This window comes from Pholcus phalangioides, unplaced genomic scaffold (assembly GCF_987345545.1).
Source record: "Pholcus phalangioides strain wild (caught in Gottingen) unplaced genomic scaffold, Ppha-v1.0 ptg000042l_1, whole genome shotgun sequence".
In the NCBI taxonomy this organism is placed as follows: domain Eukaryota; kingdom Metazoa; phylum Arthropoda; class Arachnida; order Araneae; family Pholcidae; genus Pholcus; species Pholcus phalangioides.
The window spans coordinates 37,571,086-37,594,420 of NW_028301628.1; the positions used below are offsets into that span (position 1 = coordinate 37,571,086).

Here is a 23,335-nt window from a genome sequence, read left to right on the forward strand (position 1 = left end):
GAAAGAAATAATTTCTCGGAATTGATGAAAGAAATTTCTTACGGAACAAATTGATGATGAAAACTCAGAATTAATGAAAAAAAAAGGAGAAATACTTTCATAATTCATAAAAATTCAGAATCACTGAAAGAAATAATTTTTAAAAAATTAATAAATTAGCAAATTTAAAATAAATAAATTAATAAATTTGAAATTAATAAATTATAAATTAATAAATTAATAAATTAGAAATTAATAAATTAATAAATTAGAAATTAATAAATTAATAAATTAGAAATTAATAAATTAGAAATTAATAAATTAATAAATTAGAAATTAATAAATTTTAATTAATAATAAATTAATTAATGATTAATTAATTAATGATTAATTAATTAATAATAATAATTAATAATAATAAATAATAATAATAAATAATAATAATAATAATTAATGATAATAATAATAATTAATTAATAATAATTAATTAATAATAATTAATTAATAATAATTAATTAATAATAATTAATTAATAATAATTAATAATAATTAATTAATAATAATTAATTAATAATTAAATTAATAAATAAATTTAATAAATAAAATTAATAAATAAAATTGATAAATTTAATAAATAAAATTAATAAATTTTTTGAAACAAATTTTTTTTTTCAAAATTAGTGAAAAAATAATTAAAGAATCATTCAAACACAGATTTCAAACTAAAATTAATCGCAGAATTAATTAATTTAATCCGTAATTCATCAAACACTTTTCCAGAATTAGTGAAAACAATTGTTTTAGAATAAATAAAAGTCTTCAACTATTTTTTGCCTCTGTTTAACTTCGGGACCCCGAGTTTCTGTTAAGATATCACTAAATTCCACGAGTTGGTGGCCTCGCGGGCTTCGTGTGAAGTTTCAATTTGGCCCGCCGTGCGTGAAAGGTTGAAGACCCCTGGGTTAGGTGACTAGAGTAGTGTATACTGAGGTGTAGTCGTGATATATAAACTAATAACCTATTTTCAAATTTAGAATCGGTGCTCTGATTTGAAATTTGGGAACCACTGTCTTTTTCACCCAACATTTTTAGCTGGAAATTCGGGTTTTTAACCGATCGGAAACGACGCGGGTTTCTAGACTCAGAAACACGCGTGAACTATAATCACACCCTTATATACGAGAGCCGAAACCATCGTGTAAAGGCACATAGTCCGGCCGATTTTCTGATTCTGACAGTCAATGCCACATTCATCCGCGCAGGGTATCACAGTAAGGGGGGGGGGCTGACAGGGTTCCAGCCTGGGAACCCGAGATAATTCTCAATTTTTTTTTCACACTATCAATTTCAAAGCGTACTAAAGACGCTTTGATCAATTTACTATACGGGCGGCCTATCTCAGCCTAGGAGCCATACTGCAGGATGTGGTTCTCAACCTTTGGAATCCGGCGGCAAGGTTTTGATTCCTTTTTCCTATTCACATTTTTCGAAGTCCGATATTAGACGCTTGTTATTTGCTCCGTCGTCATGCTTTGTTGTCGGTCTCAGATCGCAAGCTTGCCACCGTATTCCAATGGTTCTCTTTTTGTAAGCTGCCTCCCTTGCGTAATTCATGGTTCATTGGCGGCTCCCCAAAAAAGTTTGGCAGATATTTTCCCATATAAAAGAACCACTTCAAAGCGTAAATAGGCGCACAAATCAATATTTTCAGCTCACCACGACGCTCCTAAGAGCTGCAACGCACACTTTTAGAAACACTGTGGTATTCCTTTGAATTCGGCCTAAATGTTGCGCCGCAACACATTTCACGCGTGTACTGTACGATTTCGTCGTTCGCTATAGCTAGTCGGTGAGGATCGACGCGATTATAAAAAAGGATGATAATTATTAAAAAAACACTCTTCCTTTGCGGGGGGGGGGGATTGGTGCCTTTTCTCCTGGCCCCCATAAGGATGGGGATGACAGGGCTGTGCAGCCCTATGAGGCCTGGGACAATCACCACCAATGTTTGTTTTTTCATGCTATAAATTCACAACAGAACCCCCCCCCCCTCCCCGTGGAAACTCTGGGCCCTGCTCCACGGTCGTGCCCTTTCTACGGAATACCAATATTGTTCCCAAGAGGACTCTCTACTGTCGTGTAAGTCAACGTCCCCCCTTCCCCCCAAGAATTATCACGCGATCCTGAGAACCAGGGGCGTCGGAAGTGTTTCGAAACTGTGGGTGCTCGTCTTTAGTTTTATATCGGAAATTTTAATTTCTGAATCAATTCTGGGGGTGCTCGGATGCATGCCACAAATTATCGTAGGTGCTTGAGCGCCCACAGCAACCCCGGCTCCGACGCCATTGCTGAGAACACTGCTTTAGGGGGAATATTACAAATATTGAACGGTCCCAACAAGCAAAAAAAAAAGTTATTTTTTGTTCATCCAGGCTAAATAGCTTTTTTGCCCAACCCATGTCTGCCCCCTATGTAGGGTGACTACACTTCACATATGTGAAGTGCATTCTTTTCTGCTGCTACTCACCCATTCATCCCTCCCTCCAAGGCAAAAAAAGGAGGGGGAAAAAAAACGTGAGAGAAAAAATATTGAATTCCACAGCTTAAGCTTCTCCAAAGCATAGATTTTAGGGGAAAAGATCTCTGGAGAATCAAAAAATTCCGTGACCTTTATTCAAATTTTGTGACTTTTTCGCGACTTCCGTGACCTTTTTCTCATTCCGTGATGGTAGACACCCTGTATATGCATTCCCATCATCATGCCCCCCCCCCCCCTTAAGCCTTTACATCATTATTATCGTGGCTCTTCCCTCACCCTTTCAAGTCTATCTCCGCAAATACCCGGGCCATTTTTACTGGAACGGCTTGTACGTCAGATTTCAGACAGATGGTAAGATGTCTGCTTCACAATGAATCTTCCCCCCCCGCCCCGCAAAGGAAAAGATAAGATTAAAAAAATCCTAAGGAGGGCATCTGGTAACCATACAGGCTGTCACAAATTGCTTGCACAGCAGATATCTCTGCAACCATTGACTTTAGAAACATACTTTCAATTACGGAACATTTTTAAATGACGTGGCAGTTATTCGAAATGTTTCAAATTTTCCAAGTGACTGTATGCATAGAAAAATTAACTGTTTTATGTAGACCCTACATGTTCTGAAACTTCTAACTAGTGAAATGTAGTTCTGAGAAGTCATTCACAAAAAAATTTCATATTTTTACATGGAATATCAATTGAGATATTTGACTGAAGTTCTCAGCATTTGTCGCCAATGATTAAGGGTGATAGTAATTTTGTATGCTTAATAATATCTCAACAAATATTGCGTTTAAAAATATGAAATTTTTTGCAACTGACTTTTAGAGCGGGATCTACATTTCATTAATTGGAACATTTAGTGCACAGAGGGACTGTACAAAAAGTTAATTTTTTTAGTTTTTATGTGTATGACCCTTATACATATACCGCCCTCAAACAAATTTTCAGATGTTAAGTAACTGCATGACATTTGGAAATTTTATCTAATTGAAAGTATGTGTCTAAAGTTTCAGATATCTGCTGTGCAAACAATGCGAGACACTCTGTATAGTTATGCCCATCATATGACAACAATGTTATTTTAACTATCCATGCCATCTAACTATTCATCGTTTGTTTTTAATAAATCTGAGTCAAAGAAAGAACATTTTTTTAAGTACATAAATGACAGAATCGAGTTGAAAATTCACTGTTCCAATAAGAACAATGCATGCACATAATCTCAATACAAATCAACAATAGTTATTGAAATAAAATGAAATATATTATATGTGAAACACGATTATGTGTAAATAGGTTTTATGATGGTAATAAAAACACTCAAGAAAGAGTGAAATAGTAACAAGGTGTAAACTTTATTGCCCATCAGATTGGCCCATTGCACTGAATAAAATACATATAACAACAATAACTTTGTCGAACAGCTTATTGCTTCACACCAATAAAATATAGGATATAACTGGTGGTAGGAAATAGTCATTCTTCAATAAACTTGTTTCTCCCATAAAATACAAATATCATCAACATTAAAAAAATGACTCGAAATATTCAGAAATTTCCTTTCATAACAAATATACATATCATAGAGGATATATAGTTAACTCATTGAACCGCAAATTACTGGTGAACCCTTGACCCTAGAGGCATTCTTCCAATTAAAAAAAGTATCCAAATAACATGTGGACCTCAGATATGACATTCATATTGTAAAGATTTTATAGATATTAAAATAAAATAAAAATTAACTTTTTATACGAACACCCTGTGCTTCAAAAACCAAATTAGAAAGTTATTATCGTGTCTCTCCTGAGGCCAACAAAAAAATTCCACGTTCCTAAGTGCAATATTCATACTTGAATTTAAAAAAAATTGTGAAAAAACAGCATAAACTAATGGAAAATGCCCCACCCCCATTTATGTCATTCTTTCCAACTTTCCTCAGTTTTTCGAATTACTCGGCAAATATTGCACTTAAAAAAGGGGATTTTTTGTTGTTGTTGTAGTAGAGGCCTGTTGCTCTCTATGGCAAGACTTTTTAATGGGGAGATCAGATCGCATTTGAGCCTTAAGTTCGGAACCACAGGAAACCAACTTCAGCCGACCAAACACACGAACTCATTGCAATATGAATGATATATCTGAGGTCCAAACATTGTTTGGATACTTTTTCTAATTGGAAGTATGCCTCTAGGATCAATGGTTCACCAGTAATTTGCTGTTCGTGCTGTTAGCTATGCACTCTGTATATACATAATTTATATTAACATTGAATATTCAGGGTATCATTATAACCAAAGAGTCTATATCTTTCAGCTTATATAATATCACATTAGAGATCAATATATATATATCATACAGATATAAAATAATTCAAGTATACAAGTAAACATGAATAACACTTTGAGCAGTTTTGTGATTTGCACATTATTTTGTTTTTTAACAGGTGGAAAGGGATTATCCAGCGCTGTCTCAATTTTCCTTTATGCTTGAAGTGCATTCTTACTGGCCCTCATACAAGGTGTCCCATAAATTTGTGAATGGTGTAAAAATTCATAAAAATTGAAGGAATCAGTATGTTTGAATGGGGTTTGCGAAAAAGTTATTCTTATGAAGGGGGATTTTTTTTTCAGTGCCTATCAAAGATGCATGGGAAATTTTCATAGATTGTTACAGAGAATTTTCATTATCAACCAGGCCTGTCATTTCAACTTTTTCTGGGGGGGGGGGGGGGAGCGAAGAACATATACTCAATATATATGTATATATTAGTTTCTTAGATTTCAGCTTAATTGTACATTTCTATTGCATTTTTCAAATTTTTGTAAAAGCCAGGGGGAGAGGAGGCAATCTCTCCATCCAGACCTTCCCAAATCATTGGACCAAATAAAAATGACGACTTATTGAGGCTTTACTGTATCTCTGCATAGTCATCACCTTCATAGAAGAAAATGCCCAGCGCTGAGAAATATGGCCATTAAGTATGCTGAGAGAGATTCAGCCGAGTTCATTTTGTTAACTCAAAATATTATTGAGCCTAGTATAGCCAGACAGAAACAACTCAGATCATCTAAGGCTTTTAGATCGATGTACCACTATTTTTTTTTTTGGCCAATCAGAAAATGTGAAAAGAAAGCAAAAGATGTTTAGACTAAAAAAAAAATATGATAACAAATAAAATAATGTCTGTATAAATTTTTATCCATCAGGTGTTCTGATTATTTATTATTTCATTTTTTGCTGGTACCCAAAATTTTACATCTGTTTCTGTCAGTCTGCAGGTGTAAAAAAAGTTGAACACTGGTGTAGCTTATTCTTACACTGTATCACAAATTGTTGCTCATAAGAATTTCAATGATGTGACATCTACGTCTGTGTTACATTATGCGATATCAATGAACAGCAATGCATGTATGAAATGCTAAAACACCCATAGAGTTACCGTCAAGGTTTAAAAACATGATAAACACAACAATCCCTCTACTTACTTGCTTGATTTTCAGTTCATTTTGTTTTTATCAGGTCTGGATCCAGAGAGAGTGCGATCACCCCCCTCCTACAAGCAGAAAAATATCGGAAAAAATTGGTCTGGCTCATAAAATACGGAATGATTCGATGAACCCAAACAATAAATCATCCATCCCGACACATTGTCCTGAATCAGCGCCTGGTTCATATAAACAATTAACAAACTTTATGAGTGGATTAACACATCTGACTAACTACATTGTATTGTTTGAAATTCGAATTTTTCTGAGGACTTCTTCAAACTTTAATGAAGTGCTTATCAGCATCAAATATTATAATTTATTTCCATAGTCAAAGGGACATTGGGTTCATGTTTCCCCAAGAATTGATTGTTACACTGAATCATTATTTTCCCATTAGATTCGCTATATTAAAAGATCGTAAAACTTCGTGCTGTTTGTATCTTTTTTTTGGGACCTCCACCAAATAACTATCATATTTGATAAGAAATGAATGCACTATTTCATCCTCCACAAAAGAACTGTGTTTTGTATTTATCAAAGTATGTTCGATGCATAACAGTCAAACAGTAATACTTATTTACAAAAAATAAATCCGCATAACAAGGAAAACACAAACATAATCAATAACAAAAAATAGAGAGAGTATCATAATCTGTCAGCAACAAACATATTGAGCGGTGGTGCATTCACGCGAGTTATATAAATGTATATATTGTTCTTTTTCAGATTCCCATATCTATAACACAAAATGGCACGATTACTTGAAAATACAACAACTTATTAACACACTGGATTTCAGTGCTAATCAATTACAAGGCCTATAATATTGTGCCAGACAGTTCTGGCAAAAGTGCTGAATCCTAATTTGATAGAATAAAAAGTACCAAAGACATTGACAGGAAGTTCCCGACGCCAACCATTTTTCAGTCTCTTGAATAAATGTATTACAGTATTAGAATAGTCTGGAAGATCTGCCAGGTTCATCTGTTCATCTGGATCGTGAGTTTCATCATAAAGCTCATGTCCCTCAAAAGTACCCCAATGAGGCACAAATTTCCAGTTGTTGAACCTCACCCAACGAGTGTACCTAAAGTATTCATCCCTGATAGTATATCCCATGATTTTGATGTTCTTTAGTTTTGGTTGATCGCTATCATTTCTGGGTACTCTGGAGGGTCTTGGATATTGACTGAAAACAGCTGTCTTCCAAGAAAATTGCAAGGCCGGGTATACGCTGTCCATAAGGATGGGCTGAAGACTCACGCCTTCAGAACAGAAAGTTATATTTGGTGAGAGAGAGCACAGAGAAGGCACGGAAATGCCAGCTACTTCTGCGAGAGTTGGGAAAATGTCTACGAGTTCTACAAAGAATTCAGAAATATATTTCCCTCTCGCAGGCGACAGTGATTTGTCTCCACCCTTGGTTGTTTTGATAGTAGGCTTGTACACAAATTTCTTTCGTTCTTCAGGCTTTTCTGTGAGTCTGGGAACATGGAGGATAAACGGCACTCTGAGCGCCACCTCAAAGTTGCTATATTTAGACCATTCCCCATGCTCTCCAAGAGACCAACCTGTTAATAAAAGGAGATTAGATATAATCAAGCATAGAAAAAAATCTCTGAAAAACTTCCATATTTTTAAGCAACATAACAAATCGCAATCCTGCTAGTTCTATGTTACAAATACACTATCTCAACAAATTTTATAATTTTGTAATGTTGATGTTGATAATGATCGCAAAACATACATTTTTTGTAATCACCACAAAAGGGTTGTCATTTTCCAGAGTGCAAATTTTTTTAAAAATGTTCAAAAAAAAAAAAGAATATGCTGCTACTTTTTTATTAACCTTTTAAGCAGCATCGATGAGAGATCTCGTGTTCATAAAAGCCTCTTATTTTATCGCCCAGGTCTTTTGTAAAGTTGATTTCTCAATGGAAAAATTTTCTCTACCCTTTAGTTTGTACCTGCTGAAAATTGGAATAAAGCCTACTCCATAAAAAAAAGCATTTTGAAGGGAGATATAGTGATTTCTAATTGCTGCTTAAAGGAATAAATGAACCTCACAATAGCTTTTTATTTGAAAAAACCTGGGTTAACGTCATTTGGCCAATTGATTTGTGTGCTACCCGCGGTGCCCCTACTTATGAAGATGTGCAAGCTTTTTTTTTTTTTTTTGAAAGTTTAAAGCTATTAAAATATATATAAATGTCGCCTGGCAGTCGAGTGGTTAGGGAACTAGCTTCTCACTGTGCAGGTCTGGGTTAGAATCCCGGTTTGGGCATGGATGTGTACTAACCTAACACTAACAAATTCCCTGGACGGATCATGCTGATCCCTTGGGAATACGTGAAGATCGCAATAAAAAAAATTTTTTTTTTGATTGAATTTTTTATAAAAACATTAAAACTGATGTTCTTTACTATAAATTTAAAATCATAAAAATAATAACAATAAAAGTTAAGTATAACTAATTAGTTTTCTTAACAGAAATGTTGCATTCTTAATCAGTTGAATGCAATGAGCCAACATGGGTTGTTCAAGTTCAAAATGAATGTTGGAAGATATTTCTCAATAATTCTTGTTAAAAAAATGATGTATTGAAATTCATAAAATGACATGTAAATCTTATATTTTTTCCTTGTATGTTATTAATTATAAGATAGAATATATACATATATCAAAACGCTTGAGGATGCAGCCTTGTAAAGTATGGCGAAGATAATAGGAATAACCACCTAAGACCTTGAAACATAGTTGTTCGACTCCATCTAGTGGCGAGATAATAAAGTAGAAGGATATCTGTGCAGGTGGCAGCAGCTGTATGATGAATTATTACATCATATCCATGTGATAAACATAAAAAATTTGCATGACAGCATATGCTGTCATAGGCCATTACGAATGGCTATGATAGCAAATGTTGTCATAGCCAGATGACTGGTTTAAAAATGCAGCGGGGGAGGGGGCAAAATGGGTGTCTACCCAGAGAGGGATAGCAGGTCCCTCCAGTCACTTTACAATTGGCATGGAATCTAACTTGAGAAAGGTTAACACATAATGTAACATTGATGATGAAAATATATTGCATAAGCATCATTGTACCATGGTCACCAATCAGCATGATGGCAGTATTTGAAGCATATCCAGATTTTTCCAAAGCTTCCAAAACCTTTCCAACTTGATCATCCATGTAAGAGACAGCTGCATAGTATCCCTGTCTGATTCTTTTCTACAAGGAGATGAGAAAAAATATTTTTCTGATATAAACTGGTTTCCGAACTATTTGATGACATAACTAATAATATCACGTAAATAAGTTAATATTAACAAATTTGGGATGCAAAATAACAAAGAATCTTTTAGCATGGTACATACTTAATGTATATATTAGCACAGTATTCAATAACTATGAAAATTAAAGCTGAATAAAATATATAGTAGAAAACCCCAAAATAGTATCAGGAGCTCTTGGCGAACAAATCTTCCATATACAGGGGTTAAAAAAGTTGAATCATGATTTGATGTAATGCCAAACTCATTATAGTGCCAGAATTCTATGAAATGGATGATGGCTAGATTCCAACTGTTTGTTCTTTCACACTCGAAAAATGGTTGATGCAGCTAGATTTTTATTGCAGCCATATCTTGCGCACACTCTTCCTCAAATGTAAATAGTATCTCTGATTAGGCAAAAACTTGTGAAGAATTGATCATCTCTTGAATGTGCAAAACTATCAAATGATTTTTGATACATAAGGCGGAGGCCTTACAAAATTACATTTTCACCTCTCATAAATGGAACAGGATTAACGTATAAAAATATTGTGCATATTTTTTGGTTGATTATTCATTGCATGACAATCATTTTCTGCCCATAAGGGCTAATTAGACTACACATTAAATCAGGTTTGTGTTTTATGAAACATAAAAATATGAAAAGAACAAAAAGTTACCTGAAAATCTTCCGGAAGAGGTCCATATGGGAAGGAAACATTCAGAGACTGCACATCATGTCTTTCTCTAAGATCAGTCCAAGGGTTCCAGGCGACACTAGGCATGTCTGGTGAAGTTTCGTTATTGGTTGCAATGTCCATGCTTTCAAGAGGATAAAGATCTGAGAAGATAATTCATAAAAAACATAAGAACGTCACAAAAAAGTAATTTAAAAGATCTACACACAACATATGTGGGAAAGGATAACTACAGTAAATTCGCAATGGGTTGAATATCTGTTTAAGCAGTTTTCATGTGGTCACAGGACCTTTGGACTAATGATAACTAATTTTTTCTTTGGCTGTGATGGGATTTAAGGTTCCTATTGAAGCTTTTAAAATAAAACATGATCATTATTTGGCTGTAAAAGAGGGGGTGCCATTTGCATCTGTGGGAATAGGCATAAATTTGTATTCAGCCCATTGGCTGAAGCTTCCTCACCACCCAATATTTGCTGCCATCTCCATAATACCTATAGAAATAATGGGTTTGAGCCCTTATCTAATATTTCCAATAACTTTATGTCTGCAGGGTGACCACTAAGAGGGATTTCACAGTGTTTGAAAGAATGTTATTACTCATTTTCAGACTTTGGCATACAGGCTACACAAATTTTGAAGTGTTCATAGAATTATATGCACAAATGGGCAAGAACTGACCACTTTGTGACAGAAACTTTAAAAACATATATTTTTTTGCCAAGAACATCATCAATTGCAAGCATTGAGCCATTAATGATATATAGCTTCTCAGCTGTTCATCTCAGTCATCAGTGGTCAAATAACGATCTTTGACTAATCCCTTCTACAACATTCTCTTCCTTAAACATTTACTGGGATGCATCTCCTCCTTTGGTCCCAATTTTCTAGCTTTTTGTGGCTTTCTTTGGAGTGTCAGTAAAAAATAAATAAATAAAAACCAGCTGCACCAGAGTCTTCTCTTTATATGCTATATGTATAAACTCATTAAGTTTTGATGTGAAAAATCTTCGTTTCGAAACAAAATTTGATGGAAACACTTTTTTAGTATAAAGTATTCTCAAGAGGAAATAAAACGATGAATGACTTATGCTAGAATGAAAATAACAGAATGCAAAAATCAAGGGTTCTAGATGCCAATTCACTGTATCTAATGCCATCTATATTTAACATGTAACACCAACCAAAAATAAAGTCAGTCTGGGAAATGTTTGTATACAGGGTGTTCTGTTAATGAATCGACAAACTCAGAGGGTCGTTAGTAGGCATCAAGAGGAACAAAAATTATAGTGGAACATGGTGTCGCAAACCACGTTGAGAGGGTGAAAATTGTGAAAAACACATGCAGGCTCTGAGTTCAGAGGAGATGAAAGGTGGATGTCAGTTGATCCCTGAATACGTGGCGTCCATGTTCGCCGGATCTCAATCCGTGTGATTTTTTCCTATGGGGTCACCTTAAATCACTTGTTTATGCGATGCCTGTGGACACACTGGAGACAGATTGTCGTAGCTGTGGCAGACATCAAAAGCATAACTGGTATCTTCGAGGCGCATGGGAATCGTTTTTATGTTGTTGTAGACTCTGTGCAATGATGTCAGCGGCCACCACTCCCAACAACTCTTGTAATAATTAATCAAATAAATCTTTTTGTAGTTATCATTTTACTTTTTGTCGTTCCAGCATGACGTCAAAACCTGCATGAATTTTTTGCGATTTTCACCCTCTCAACATAGTTTGCGACACTATGTTCCATTGAAATTTTTGTTCTTCTCGATGTCTACTAACAACCCTCTGAGTTTGTCGGTCCATTAACAGAACAACCTGTAGAGAGACAATGTTATATATATATATATGATCATAATATACCTAAATACTCCTTTGGTATCTTGAAAGGTATGTGAGGTTTGTAAAACCCAACTCCAAGAAAGAATTTCTGATCTTTATTAGGACCTGAAGACTTATTAAGAAGATACTCTGTAGCGAAATCTGCGACCTGTAGATCTGGGAGACTTTTACCAGGCTGATCTTCAACATCTACTGGGCAGATTAAATTCATGTATCGTTGACCATCAGCTGAAAGACATACCTACAAAGACAATAAAAAATTGCATTCATAATACAGAAAATCAAATCATGGTTTCTTTTTTTATAACCACATTTAAAGTGAAAAATTAATTTTGAGGTTTGCATTACAATGAACAAGCCATAAAATATTAATGCAAAGCATTGGCAAGTTCAAGAGCACCACCACATTCTTTAATCATAAAAATATTTGTCTAAAACAGTGTTCTTCAACCATAGGTCTGTAGATTAGTGCTGGTTCGTGGAAATTTCTTGACTCTCTGTGGTTTCTGAATTTGATAAAGATTTGTTAGATTCCTTTCCTGGATGCACTCATCCCTTGAAAAACACTTCAAAATTGGAGATTTGAAGCAGGGTGTTCCTGGCTTATCAATATCAATAACACTTTATGGAACATTTCATCCAATTTATGCTCTCAAAATTATCTCTATTCAAACAAAAAGACTTGATCAGCTATGTCAGTAATAAAAACTAAACTGAGAAATCAAATAAAAGTAAACACAGCGCTTTGTACCTCAGAAACAGCACAGCAGCCATTAATACAAAATTTTGGACAAAGATGCAAGAAACTAATGGAAAATTGTGAATTTCTAACTTTAGATTTAATAAATAAAATACCGTCTATATTGGTTTTTAAATCTTTCTTTGCTGTCAGAATGTCTTTGAATTATTTATCTTTTTTGGACAACCCGCAAATTATTTCTCCTATTTACACAAGTTCACGAAAGTTTCACCAGTCAATTAATTTTCCACAGAATTTTGACTGCTTCAATTAAAAAAGTTATCAGTCAATCATACCAGGCTGTTCAGAAAAGAAAACATTCACATTCAATCGGAAGTAGTGAAGACAGAAGTGAAAAGTATTAATTAAATTTATTCATACAGCCTATATAAATTGAAGAGATTTATAAGTTTGAATGATTAATTTAAACAGAAAATAATTATTTCTCTGCTGGAACTTGGGTTTATTATTTCTCTTATCCTTCTGAAGAAAACCCCTTATCTCTCTCTTATCCATGTTAGATTTTACTCAATTTACGCGATCATTTTGTGGAACCAATTAATCGTGTAAAGCAAGGGACACCTGTATAGTACAAACTGAACATGACCAGGTGCTGTCCCTATTATACACACACACAAAATGCATACACACACACACAAAATGCATACAAACACACCTCTGCCATTTTATAGTCCTGTGTTGGTGGTCTATATGGTTCATATGTCCAACTATAAGGATAATCATCTGTCCAATTAGAGACAGCACCTGTGAATAATGCATTCATATTGTATTTAATTTTACAAAACAATCACTATACATTTCAATATAAGAGTAGTAATGTACAGAAATGCATCGTAATACTATAAACCTTCAAGTTTTTGGTCAAAACCTAGCACTACACATTTCCGTTTTTCAGCCATTTAAAAACAATTTCATAGAATAAAATCAGAGATTAGGCCTTACTTTTTTAGGATTACATATAAGTGGTGAAATCGAAACACAGCTTAAAAATACAGAGTAGTAGCATTATCGTAACATTATGCAGAAAAAGTTAACATGGCACTATGAAAAGAAACATTCATTCAAATACACAGGCTACTTTATCACGACTGAGACCAGTATGGAACACAATAGCGATTGGTTGGTGATGGGTTTGTGGTGCGCCAGATTAAGTTCAACTTCTCCGCCACCAACAATTAGTCACTTCTGCAATCATACATTATACAGTCACTTCCAGCTTTATACAGTAGGGTGTAAAAGTAATCTGTGGACAATTTTAAAGATGTCTGTTTGTTTGTATTGATAATCACACATTTTTTTTAGACGATGACAGATAACAGAAACTGATGGTTAAACGAGTGATGGTTAATCAAACTTTTACTGTACGTAAATAAAATAGCACCGAAAAAGATAACTTTTTTTGTACAACACACATTTTTTTTAAAAACTAATAAAATTTTAATATTTCTCGATGTAATTACAAGCAATGATTTGCATACATGGGAAAAGCACTGAAGTGAAAATATCTTACCATGATGAAATATCTTTCCAACACTAACGGTTTCATAACCATTGTTTTTGAAATGTTCGGGCATAGTTGTAAAGCTCCAAATTTTCTCTCTCCAGTAACTGTTGCCATTGTCATACAGATGAAGAGTGTCGGGACGGCGACTGGTCAAGAAAGACGTTCTACTAGGAGCGCAAAGTGCTTGCTAATTGTAAGAAAAATAAAAATTATAAACTTTTTTTGCTACCTAAAGCATAGATTATAAATAAAGCAGAACTGCACTAATCCAAACTAATTGGTACCAGGCAGTGACGAGAAAAAACCTTTTCATCACTGGGGGGGGGGGGGGGGGAGGAGTCAATTCTTTTAAACATATATATATACATATTTATTTATCAGATTTTAGTTGGTATTCTAGGGTTAATGAAAACAGGTGCAATCAAGGACAATGTGTTGGAAGAGGCTATTTACTGTGTAGGTTGGTGGAATCATCTAGTACGGTGGTTCCCAACCTTTTTCCTTCTCGCACTCCCTTGGATTATGAGTTTTTTATCTGTTGGAAAATTCAAGTTTTTATTTTCTGTAATTGATTACATTAATTGTCTGATAATCAATTTTTGTGAATCCTTTTACTTATTGTTTAATGCCTTTTCGGCTATGGATAATCTCTAATTTTGGCTTCCTTTTTTTTGAAAATTAATTCAAAAATGAAACTAAAAAAAAACCCATTATTTTTGAGATGTTTTTAAGATTTGGAGAAAAGATTCATCGAATAGTTTGTCGCTTATTGATTCCAGCCACAACAACTACAAATTAATGTTTCTTTCACACTTGACTGAATTTTTTGATGTTTTTCCTGAGTCATGTGTGTTCATGACAGTATCAAATTTATGCACAAAACATGCTAATTACACAAGGTACCAATGCAAACAAACCACAAAATAGTTTAGGTAAATAATGGTATTTTTTCTCAACCGAAATGGAAAACAAGTACAATCTCTAATCGAGAAAGAAACTTTTAAATGCAAAATTTGTGAGACACATTTCTGCAAGCAGAAGTGAGTAGTAGTGTTAGGATTGTTTCTGGAGTGGTCCTATTGTTTTTTGGTGCGTTTCTTACCAGCGGGAGACATGACATGATGCAAACCAGCCCACCAGAAAACTTGAATCTATCGAAATCAAATTCATTGAAGCATTGCAAGAAACAATGTGACACTCATAGTCTATTATCAAATTCCCGTCACGATTCAAATAGATAAAAGTAGAAGCAAGTCAGAAGATTAGGTGACAAAATATTGGTATGATTCATATTTTTTCTGATTTGAAATATACAATTAAAAGCTATAAACTTACTTGTGCAAATGCACTGGTGAAAACTACGCTTTTAGCGGCTAGCTGGTCAATATTGGGGGTTATAGCTCTGTTGTCTCCGTAACATCCTAGGGTTGGTCTCAAATCATCCACCACAATGAACAGTACATTCATGGGCTTATCCTCTTCATCTGCAAAAGAAAATACATCTAATGTTATTATGAGGAATCACTACATCCGGAGAAGCACATGCATATTGATTAAAATATTGAATAAAGTATGTAACTGTGTTCATGTTCCGAAATCATAATGACAGTCGGTCTATGGGATATTATGCAGCAAATATTTTCTGTTTTTCAAAATCGTACATGACCTGTCACAATACAGCGATGTGCTTCACGTACTAGGATTTATTCTTCAAGGATTAGAGACTTCTGTTCATGTCCGGTAAATGAAGGAGTTAAGAACATTGTTTTCTATATGCATTATTTATGTCAGAACCATCCCATATTGACTGCTGTCTTTCCCCAGCAACAGTGAAGATTACAGTTTTATAATAACATGAGCTTCGATGAATGACAGAAATTACCGCAAGTGGTTTATGGGGGGGGGGGGGAAAGAAGGAGAAGGAAAAAAAAGAACTCGGAGAGCGATGGAATAGACCAGGGGCAAGGGACGATAAAAGCTGCGGTATAACACAGTATCATCTGGTATAACACACAGAGGTGAATTTAACAGCAGGTGTACCGGGCACTCGCCTGAGGCCTAGACTTCTCAAGAGTAATGAAAAACCCAAATTTTACACTTTTTTCTAATTTAAGGGAGCCTATTTTCTCTATTTATTTATTTACACACATCTTGCGCCTGGGGTCTCTCAACCCACTGAAATTTACCTCTGATAACCCAGAATATGGGCTCACTTAAGTTGGGGCGGGGGAAGAGAGGTAGAAAATTCTAAAGAAGGGGGGTTAATAGAACAAAAAGTTTGGGAAATTTTGATCTAGAGCTATGCACTCGGAGAGTAGTACAATTTACTGTTGTTATACATTTTAGCCGGTCCACCTTGACTTTTTGCAAAAGATGTCCAAGCTCAAATCTCCAAGTTAGGGGTCATTCAAGTATTACGTCAGCATCGGGGGGGGGGGGGTTTCGGATTTGCTGGCTTTTGATGACAAGGGGGGGGGGTTTGAAGGTTGCTTACATCATCAATCACCCTTTTTGATGATATAAAATATTCTAAGCTGCTGAGGAAATTTTGTTGACAAGGGGGTGGGGGGTGGGGTCAGTGTTTTGCTGACAAGGGGGGGGGGAGGTCAAAAATGGCTAAAAATCTGCTTACCTAATACTTGAATGGCCCTTTATGGATATTTAAACTATTGTAATTTAAAGAATTATGAGTAAAACAATTGAACCATAAATTTTACTGACAAAACATTACATCGGCAAAGAGTCCCTCTCCCCCAGCAGATGCCAGTGGTAATTGCTGTATAAAGGAACAACAGAGAAAAATTTCCAGATGTAAGAATCAAAATGGGCGAACAAAACATGATTTTTTATAAGCGGTGGCTACTTTATAATCTATTTTTAGCGATAGGTTGTCCATTTGTTTTCTTCGGCACGAAAGACGTCCGAAAGCATGACTCAATTTCACTGTTGGCAACTTCTCGCCAACGGGGGGAAAAAAAACTGACAACACATTGCCGAAAAAGGATAATACTATAGCTGTTCCAGAAAAACTGTAAACCACAGCTTTATGAAGGCTAGATTCCCGCCAAACACTGTAATTTGTGTGTTGCTTCCCCAAATGGCAGCACACAGTAATGCTCCCCCCCCAGACTTTCAAGTCTGGTGGGGGGGGGGGGCATGATGATGATGTCAATTCATATATACGTAAATACATTAGGTCAGTCGGCTTTTTCTTTGATGCTGGGGGTATCCTGCCCAAGTAGATAATGCGGCACAATAGGAGAACCAAAATGCGGAGCGTGATAAAGTTACCCACTTGTACAAAATGATCCTACTTGGTTCACACAGTGCAAAAAGAGCTGCTCCTATGAAAATCTGGTTTTAAGCTAGGATTAGGTTTTTTGCGCTGCATGAACCTAATTGGACCAGAAACGTTACATAAGCACGCTACACATTCATAGGTGGAGATAGACTTGGAAGTCTGGGGGGGGGGCACTATGATGATGTCAATTCATATGTACATTAGATCAGTCGACTCCACCTTTGATGCTGGGGCGGGGGGAGGCAATGCCCCCCCCCCCTGTATTTCCACCCATGTAAGCGTTTGTGTTTTCCTAGCTTGTGGAGCATCAGCTCAGGAGGCAGCTATATAGTATATAACCCTGGCAACAGCTATTATGTCGTCTCCATGCTCCAGTTTGAACGGAGCGGAAAGAAAACACAACGAAAATGAAGAGAATGAATGCGCGTCGCACGACGCATTTGACTCCTCCAGAAGCAGTCAGCCAAACACGCCCGACGTAAAGCGCTGACGTGAGCCGCATTGCGCTCTGTAGGAAAACAATCATACTGCTTTTCTTATTGGTGAGTGGACGGCGTGACGCGCTGAGTGATTAACGTCGCGCACGGCACGGATAACCTGGCTTTAACGCGTGTATAAACCGCGCCTTCAGTTCATTCTTACAAAAATTAGGTCTGAGTTAGCGGGCCACATCACATGACTCTGAGGGCCACATGCGGCACGCGGGTCATGAGTTAAGCAGGTATGCTGTAAGTTAAACACGTTATCATCTCGACTTACCGATTATTTCGTAATGGTGGTATAAAACGTACATGGCGATGGAGGCCGATACGATAATGACGACGAAGAGCAAGACTAGAGCGGACATTAGGTAACTTCTCCGATCGAAGGTTTTCGTGTTGACAGTCATGTCGTCTGATATTCTTAAACGAAAGGGGGGGAAGGGGGATTTGGACGCTTATATGTTTAAAAACTTTTTGGTTTATGTACCATACGTTACATAGGAGAGATAAACAAACAAACAAAAAAAAAACGAGATCCTCCCTCCTCTTCTGAAAAAAGCGTCTTCGCGGTTACGTCAACGGTTAAAGCTGAACAAATATAATTTATTTTTAGATTCTTATTTCACTCCAATCAAACACCTCATGACCATAATTTACGAAAACGGGACATTTTTATCGATGTACAACTCAGACTAAATAACAGATTCGCGATTGAAATATTACAAAAAAAACTTTTTTACTAGGTTTTACGGAATAATTATGCTTTTTTACTGAAACCAAATACAATGAAAATAAAACTAGGTACCGTAAAAAACGGGATGTATGGTCATGTCACAACGCGAGCAATAACAGTTTTGGTTATAGTAGCAATAGTGATTTGTTAGCTCCCTGAAATAAAAATCACATAGCCACCTAAAATTATTATTAGTTTGAATCGGCTAATCTGTGGGTGCAAAATGAAAATTCTGCAAAAACGGAATATGTTATCAAGAAGCAGTACTTATGCTGCCATCTAGCAATTGGTGAAGATACCTGAGATTTTTGAACACGTTACTAGATGACAGCACATATTCTATTTGGATCAGAAAATTTTTAATGCGGCAATTTCAAAACCTGAATTTTAACGTATTCGCATCGGCCACTCGGTTCTTAAATTTTTGTGTCACCCGGACCCTTTGCGCCAGTAAAACGAAGGTCAGGGACCCTTTTCTCATTAAGATAAAGATCACAGACCCTTTACAGAAGGAATTCACAGCCTCCGGCCCCCGCGAGAAAAATGCGGCCCGCCAATTGACGGGTTCATGGCCCCCACAAGGGGTGGGCTGACAAGGCTCGGGAGGATTTTAATCATTTTTTGTTTTTTCACGCTGTAAATTTGTCATAAAGGGGGCCCCCGTGAAAATCTGGTCGGGGGGGGGGCCGTAAAAGATCCCAGCCTAGGGGTCCTGCTTCAGGATGTGGGGGGCCATGGGCGGGTTCCATTCCACCCACGAAAGTTGCTCCGGTCACAACACGATAAATATCTAGGGCAGTGGCGGATTACCGCACAGGCGCATGAGGCGCGCGCCTGGGGCCTCGGCAGAGCGGGGGGGGGGGCCTCCAAATAGTTGTGTGCTTCATCCTACATATGAATTTACATGCGCATCAACAAATCTCTTGAACTAAGTACAGTATCTGCTCTCCCTTTTTTTTTTTTTTAACCGCAATTTTGTTTTTTTTTAAATGTATACTGTATGTATAAGATGTTATGGAAGAAAAACGGGAGCTGAAAGAAAATAACAATTTACAAGACGCAGCTCTCAAGGGCCAGTTCTTCCCTTACAAAGAAAGAAGAGACATTGTAAAGCGATCATTCAGGGAGGGTCATTTTCAAACAGTATTTCAAGGGCACAAGCAGCAGGAGGGGTGAGAACAGCAGGTCCTAATGTCTGTCCGAAATGAAAATTGGAGTGAAGGCATAAACAGATGTCTCATTCATAGCCCCCACAAGGGGTGGGCTGGCAAGGCTCCAGCCCTGGGGCCCGGGACGATTTTCATTATTTTTGTTTTTTAACGCTATAAATCCATCATAAAAGGGCCCGCGAAAGTCTGGTCGGGGGGGGGGGCCCGTAGAAGATTCCAGCCTAGGGGCCCTAGTCCAGGATGTGGGGGCCATGGCCTCATTCCACAGTATTAAATGCTTTTATGGGCGCCGATAATACGACAGCTTTGGTGTAAGCTTTTGTATACAGTATAATGGATGGCAAGATGGCTATCGGCAAGCGGCGACATCGACAGGAAGAGACACACGTACTAATTAAAATGAATGTAGTAGAGCTCTTATTGTGATTTTGTCTCCCACTTGTTTGAATGAAATACTATAAGCTGGTTCAAACAACATATACATTTGCAATCTATGACTGGAACCATAGGACCATATGACAAAAAAAAAGTGGGGTTTGAAATGAATGCTGAATGACATGCATTCTGAATCACGTGATTTTTCTGTTTCTCTTTTAACACTCCCTCCCCGGCTGAAAAAAATCAAGGGGGTTTCTTTTCCTTCTTTCTAAAAAAAATAGCTACATTTTTGGATTGGTCAAGGAGGCTTGGGTAGACAACATCTTTGTGTCAGACCGAAAAGTGTTTATTGTTAATGTAATTGTAATGTGTGTTATTGTAATGAAAAAAATTTTCATGCCGATCCTCAAGATTTCCTTTAGGATTTAGATTGCAGAATCTCCAAAAATAACGGTAAGCAAAACTAAAAATATAAAAATTATCTGATAAATTTTTATTTGAACATTTCAATTCAACTACAGTAGTCTCTGGAGAATTCGGTCGTGCTCTAATCCAGCACGTCCAGTAGTCCAGGATATTTAGGTGGTGTGGGTGTCACTTTTCTCCTGATGCCCTAACCCCTTAACACGTTCTAATATTTCTTAATTGCTGATCAAGTCCTGACTATGTCTCTGCACGAAATTTCATATATTATTTCAATGGGTTTCTTCAAAGTTAATCCAGCAATTTCGGTAAAATCTGGCACACCGTGGTCTAATACGTACCGGATTAGCGAGAGTCTACTGCAGGAACCTTTGAGGCATAGCAGGCCATATTGAAACATTTCATAAAGTACGCGGGCCACAATGTTATACTGTGGCATTTTTCGTTATTAAACGAAACGGGGGGGGGGGCATAATATAGAAGATTTTTATTCACTCTGAATACAAATAATACAAAGGCCACAACAGGCAGAGTGCCCAACGAGGTGGCTGAAAGAGAAAATAATAATAATTAATATAATAATAGTAAAAATAAAATAGAATAAACAAATAAAAAATAATAATTTCTAAAAAAAATCTTAAAATTATTGTCAATGAAAGAAATTATTTTAAATTCATTCTGAACTAATTTCTTTCATTAAATTTAATTCATTCTGAACTAATTTCTTCCATTAAAAATATAATTCTTATATTTACTCTGATATAATTTCTTCCCTCTATTGAAGAAATGTTTTTCTATTAAATATTATCAGTATCTTTATATCAAATCAAATATATTATATTTGAGATATTATCAAATCTTTATTAATCAGTAATATTAAATTACTAAAACTATGACGGATCTCCATTTTTGCCGTGTGGCTGAAGGAAGGCACCAGGACGGACATCTTAGATTACTAAAAATATGATGCAGAATTTTACTGTGACTTTTTTTTTAATGGGAGTGTGATTATTTTTCATCTAGTACCAGAGAATATCATTATATTTCCTTATCTTATTTTTGTGTTTATGGTTTTGGTGATGCAAAAATTAAAAAAAAAGTTATGATTTTCATAATATTGTTCATTTTAGTGAACCATCTCGTTCTTATTAGGGCCAAAAGGGTGCAGTGGTGGATAAACGCAAATTTGTGGGTGGGGGCGGTGGTTGTGACCATGTGTTCAATTTTTCGGGACGGTTCTGATTTTTTTTGGAAAAAATTCTGAATTTTCCCCCTTTTTTAAGCAAATTTATTTACTTGGTTTGTTATTCAGTCAAAAACGTAGAAAACATTTTTTTTTCCATTTCTGCTCTCGGGAGGGGGGGGGGGGTGACAGCCCCTACCTTTAATCCGCCCCTGATAGGGGGGCCTCCAGATCAGGTTGCGCCTGGGGCCTCCCAAAATCATGATCCGCCACTGATCTAGGGGCCGTTCAAGTACACTGCTGGCCACCCAAATTGCAACACCAAGAAAGACAAGAGATATCGCAACAATATTTATTTTGTAGATAACATGTTGACCAAGCATCAAATGATTAAATTTATAGACTTCTGTGAAGTGTGGTTCTTGCCAAAATCAGTAGCCAGAGTAGCCGCCATTGTTGGAGATCACCGCTGCCACACGCCTCGGCATTGATTCAAAGAGACTTTGGATGTGTTCTTGGGGTACAGCAGACCAAGCAGCTTCCACGCGTTGCCAAAGTTGATCTGGTGAGGCAGCTGGGGATGTAATCTGGGTCAATCGTTGAGCAACCATGGACCACATATTTTCTATCGGCGAAAGATCCGGAGAGCGAGCTGGCCAGGGAAGCAATTCAATCTGGCGATTGACGAAGAACCTTTGGACAATGCGTGCCACGTGTGGTCGCGCATTATCCTGTTGAAATATGGCTGTGGGCAAGCCCTGAAGGTAAGGAAGGACAACTGGCTCCAACACTTCGGAGATGTAGCGCTGGCTTTTTAAAGTACCGGCAATTCGTACTAGAGGAGTGCGAGAGTGATATCCAATACCGCCCCATACCATAATACCCGGTGCAGGACCAGTGTGGCGGTGCATAACGCAGCTGTTCAGCGTCCTCTCTCCACGGTGTCTCCAGACTCGAATCCGACCATCGTGGTGTTGCAGACAGAAGCGTGACTCGTCAGTAAAGACAATTTCATTCCATTGTGCCGTCCACATCCTTCTTTCATCGCACCATTGGCGGCGGAGACGTCTTTGGTTCTGCGTCAAGGGTAGACGAAGCAATGGACGTCTTGCGGACAGACCACTCTGCTGTAAACGGCGTCGAATGGTACGCGCAGACACTGGATGATGCGGTACAGACTGAATGTGCTGTGCTATGGTTCGTGATGTGGCTGAGCGATCCGTCACTGCCATACGCACAATACGCCTGTCATCACGTGAAGTGGTGCACTGAGGTGGATGCGATCGAACACGTCGGTCCGTCGTACCCTCCTGCATCCAACGATCACATATCCGCATTACAGTTGTTTGGTTTCGTCCAACACGACTACCGATTTCCCTGAAAGATAATCCACAATCTCGGTAGGCCACTATCCTTCCTCTGTCGAACTCGGATACTTGATCAAAAGATGATCGCTGTTTTCTACGAGGCATAATTGATCGTTTTTTTGAAAAAACCACAAGAAAAACGCAATTGCCATACTTCAAATCGTCGAAATCTCCAAGCCTTAAATAGCGCTTTGAAGTGGCGCCAC

General features: G+C 36.9%; 1 protein-coding gene across 1 annotated transcript; it reads right to left on the bottom strand.

The window, feature by feature from the left end:
• Positions 1-3,857: 3,857 nt before the first annotated feature.
• Ids (iduronate 2-sulfatase) lies at positions 3,858-18,452 on the bottom strand. Its single transcript, XM_089254739.1, has 8 exons — positions 18,154-18,452; positions 15,429-15,577; positions 14,100-14,280; positions 13,245-13,333; positions 11,851-12,070; positions 9,966-10,126; positions 9,115-9,241; positions 3,858-7,580 (listed from the first exon to the last, which is right to left on the bottom strand). The coding sequence occupies exons 1-8, from the start codon at positions 18,281-18,283 to the stop codon at positions 6,811-6,813; spliced, it is 1,827 nt and encodes a 608-aa protein (XP_089110865.1). The 5' UTR covers positions 18,284-18,452; the 3' UTR covers positions 3,858-6,810.
• Between the last annotated feature and the right edge of the window lie 4,883 nt (positions 18,453-23,335).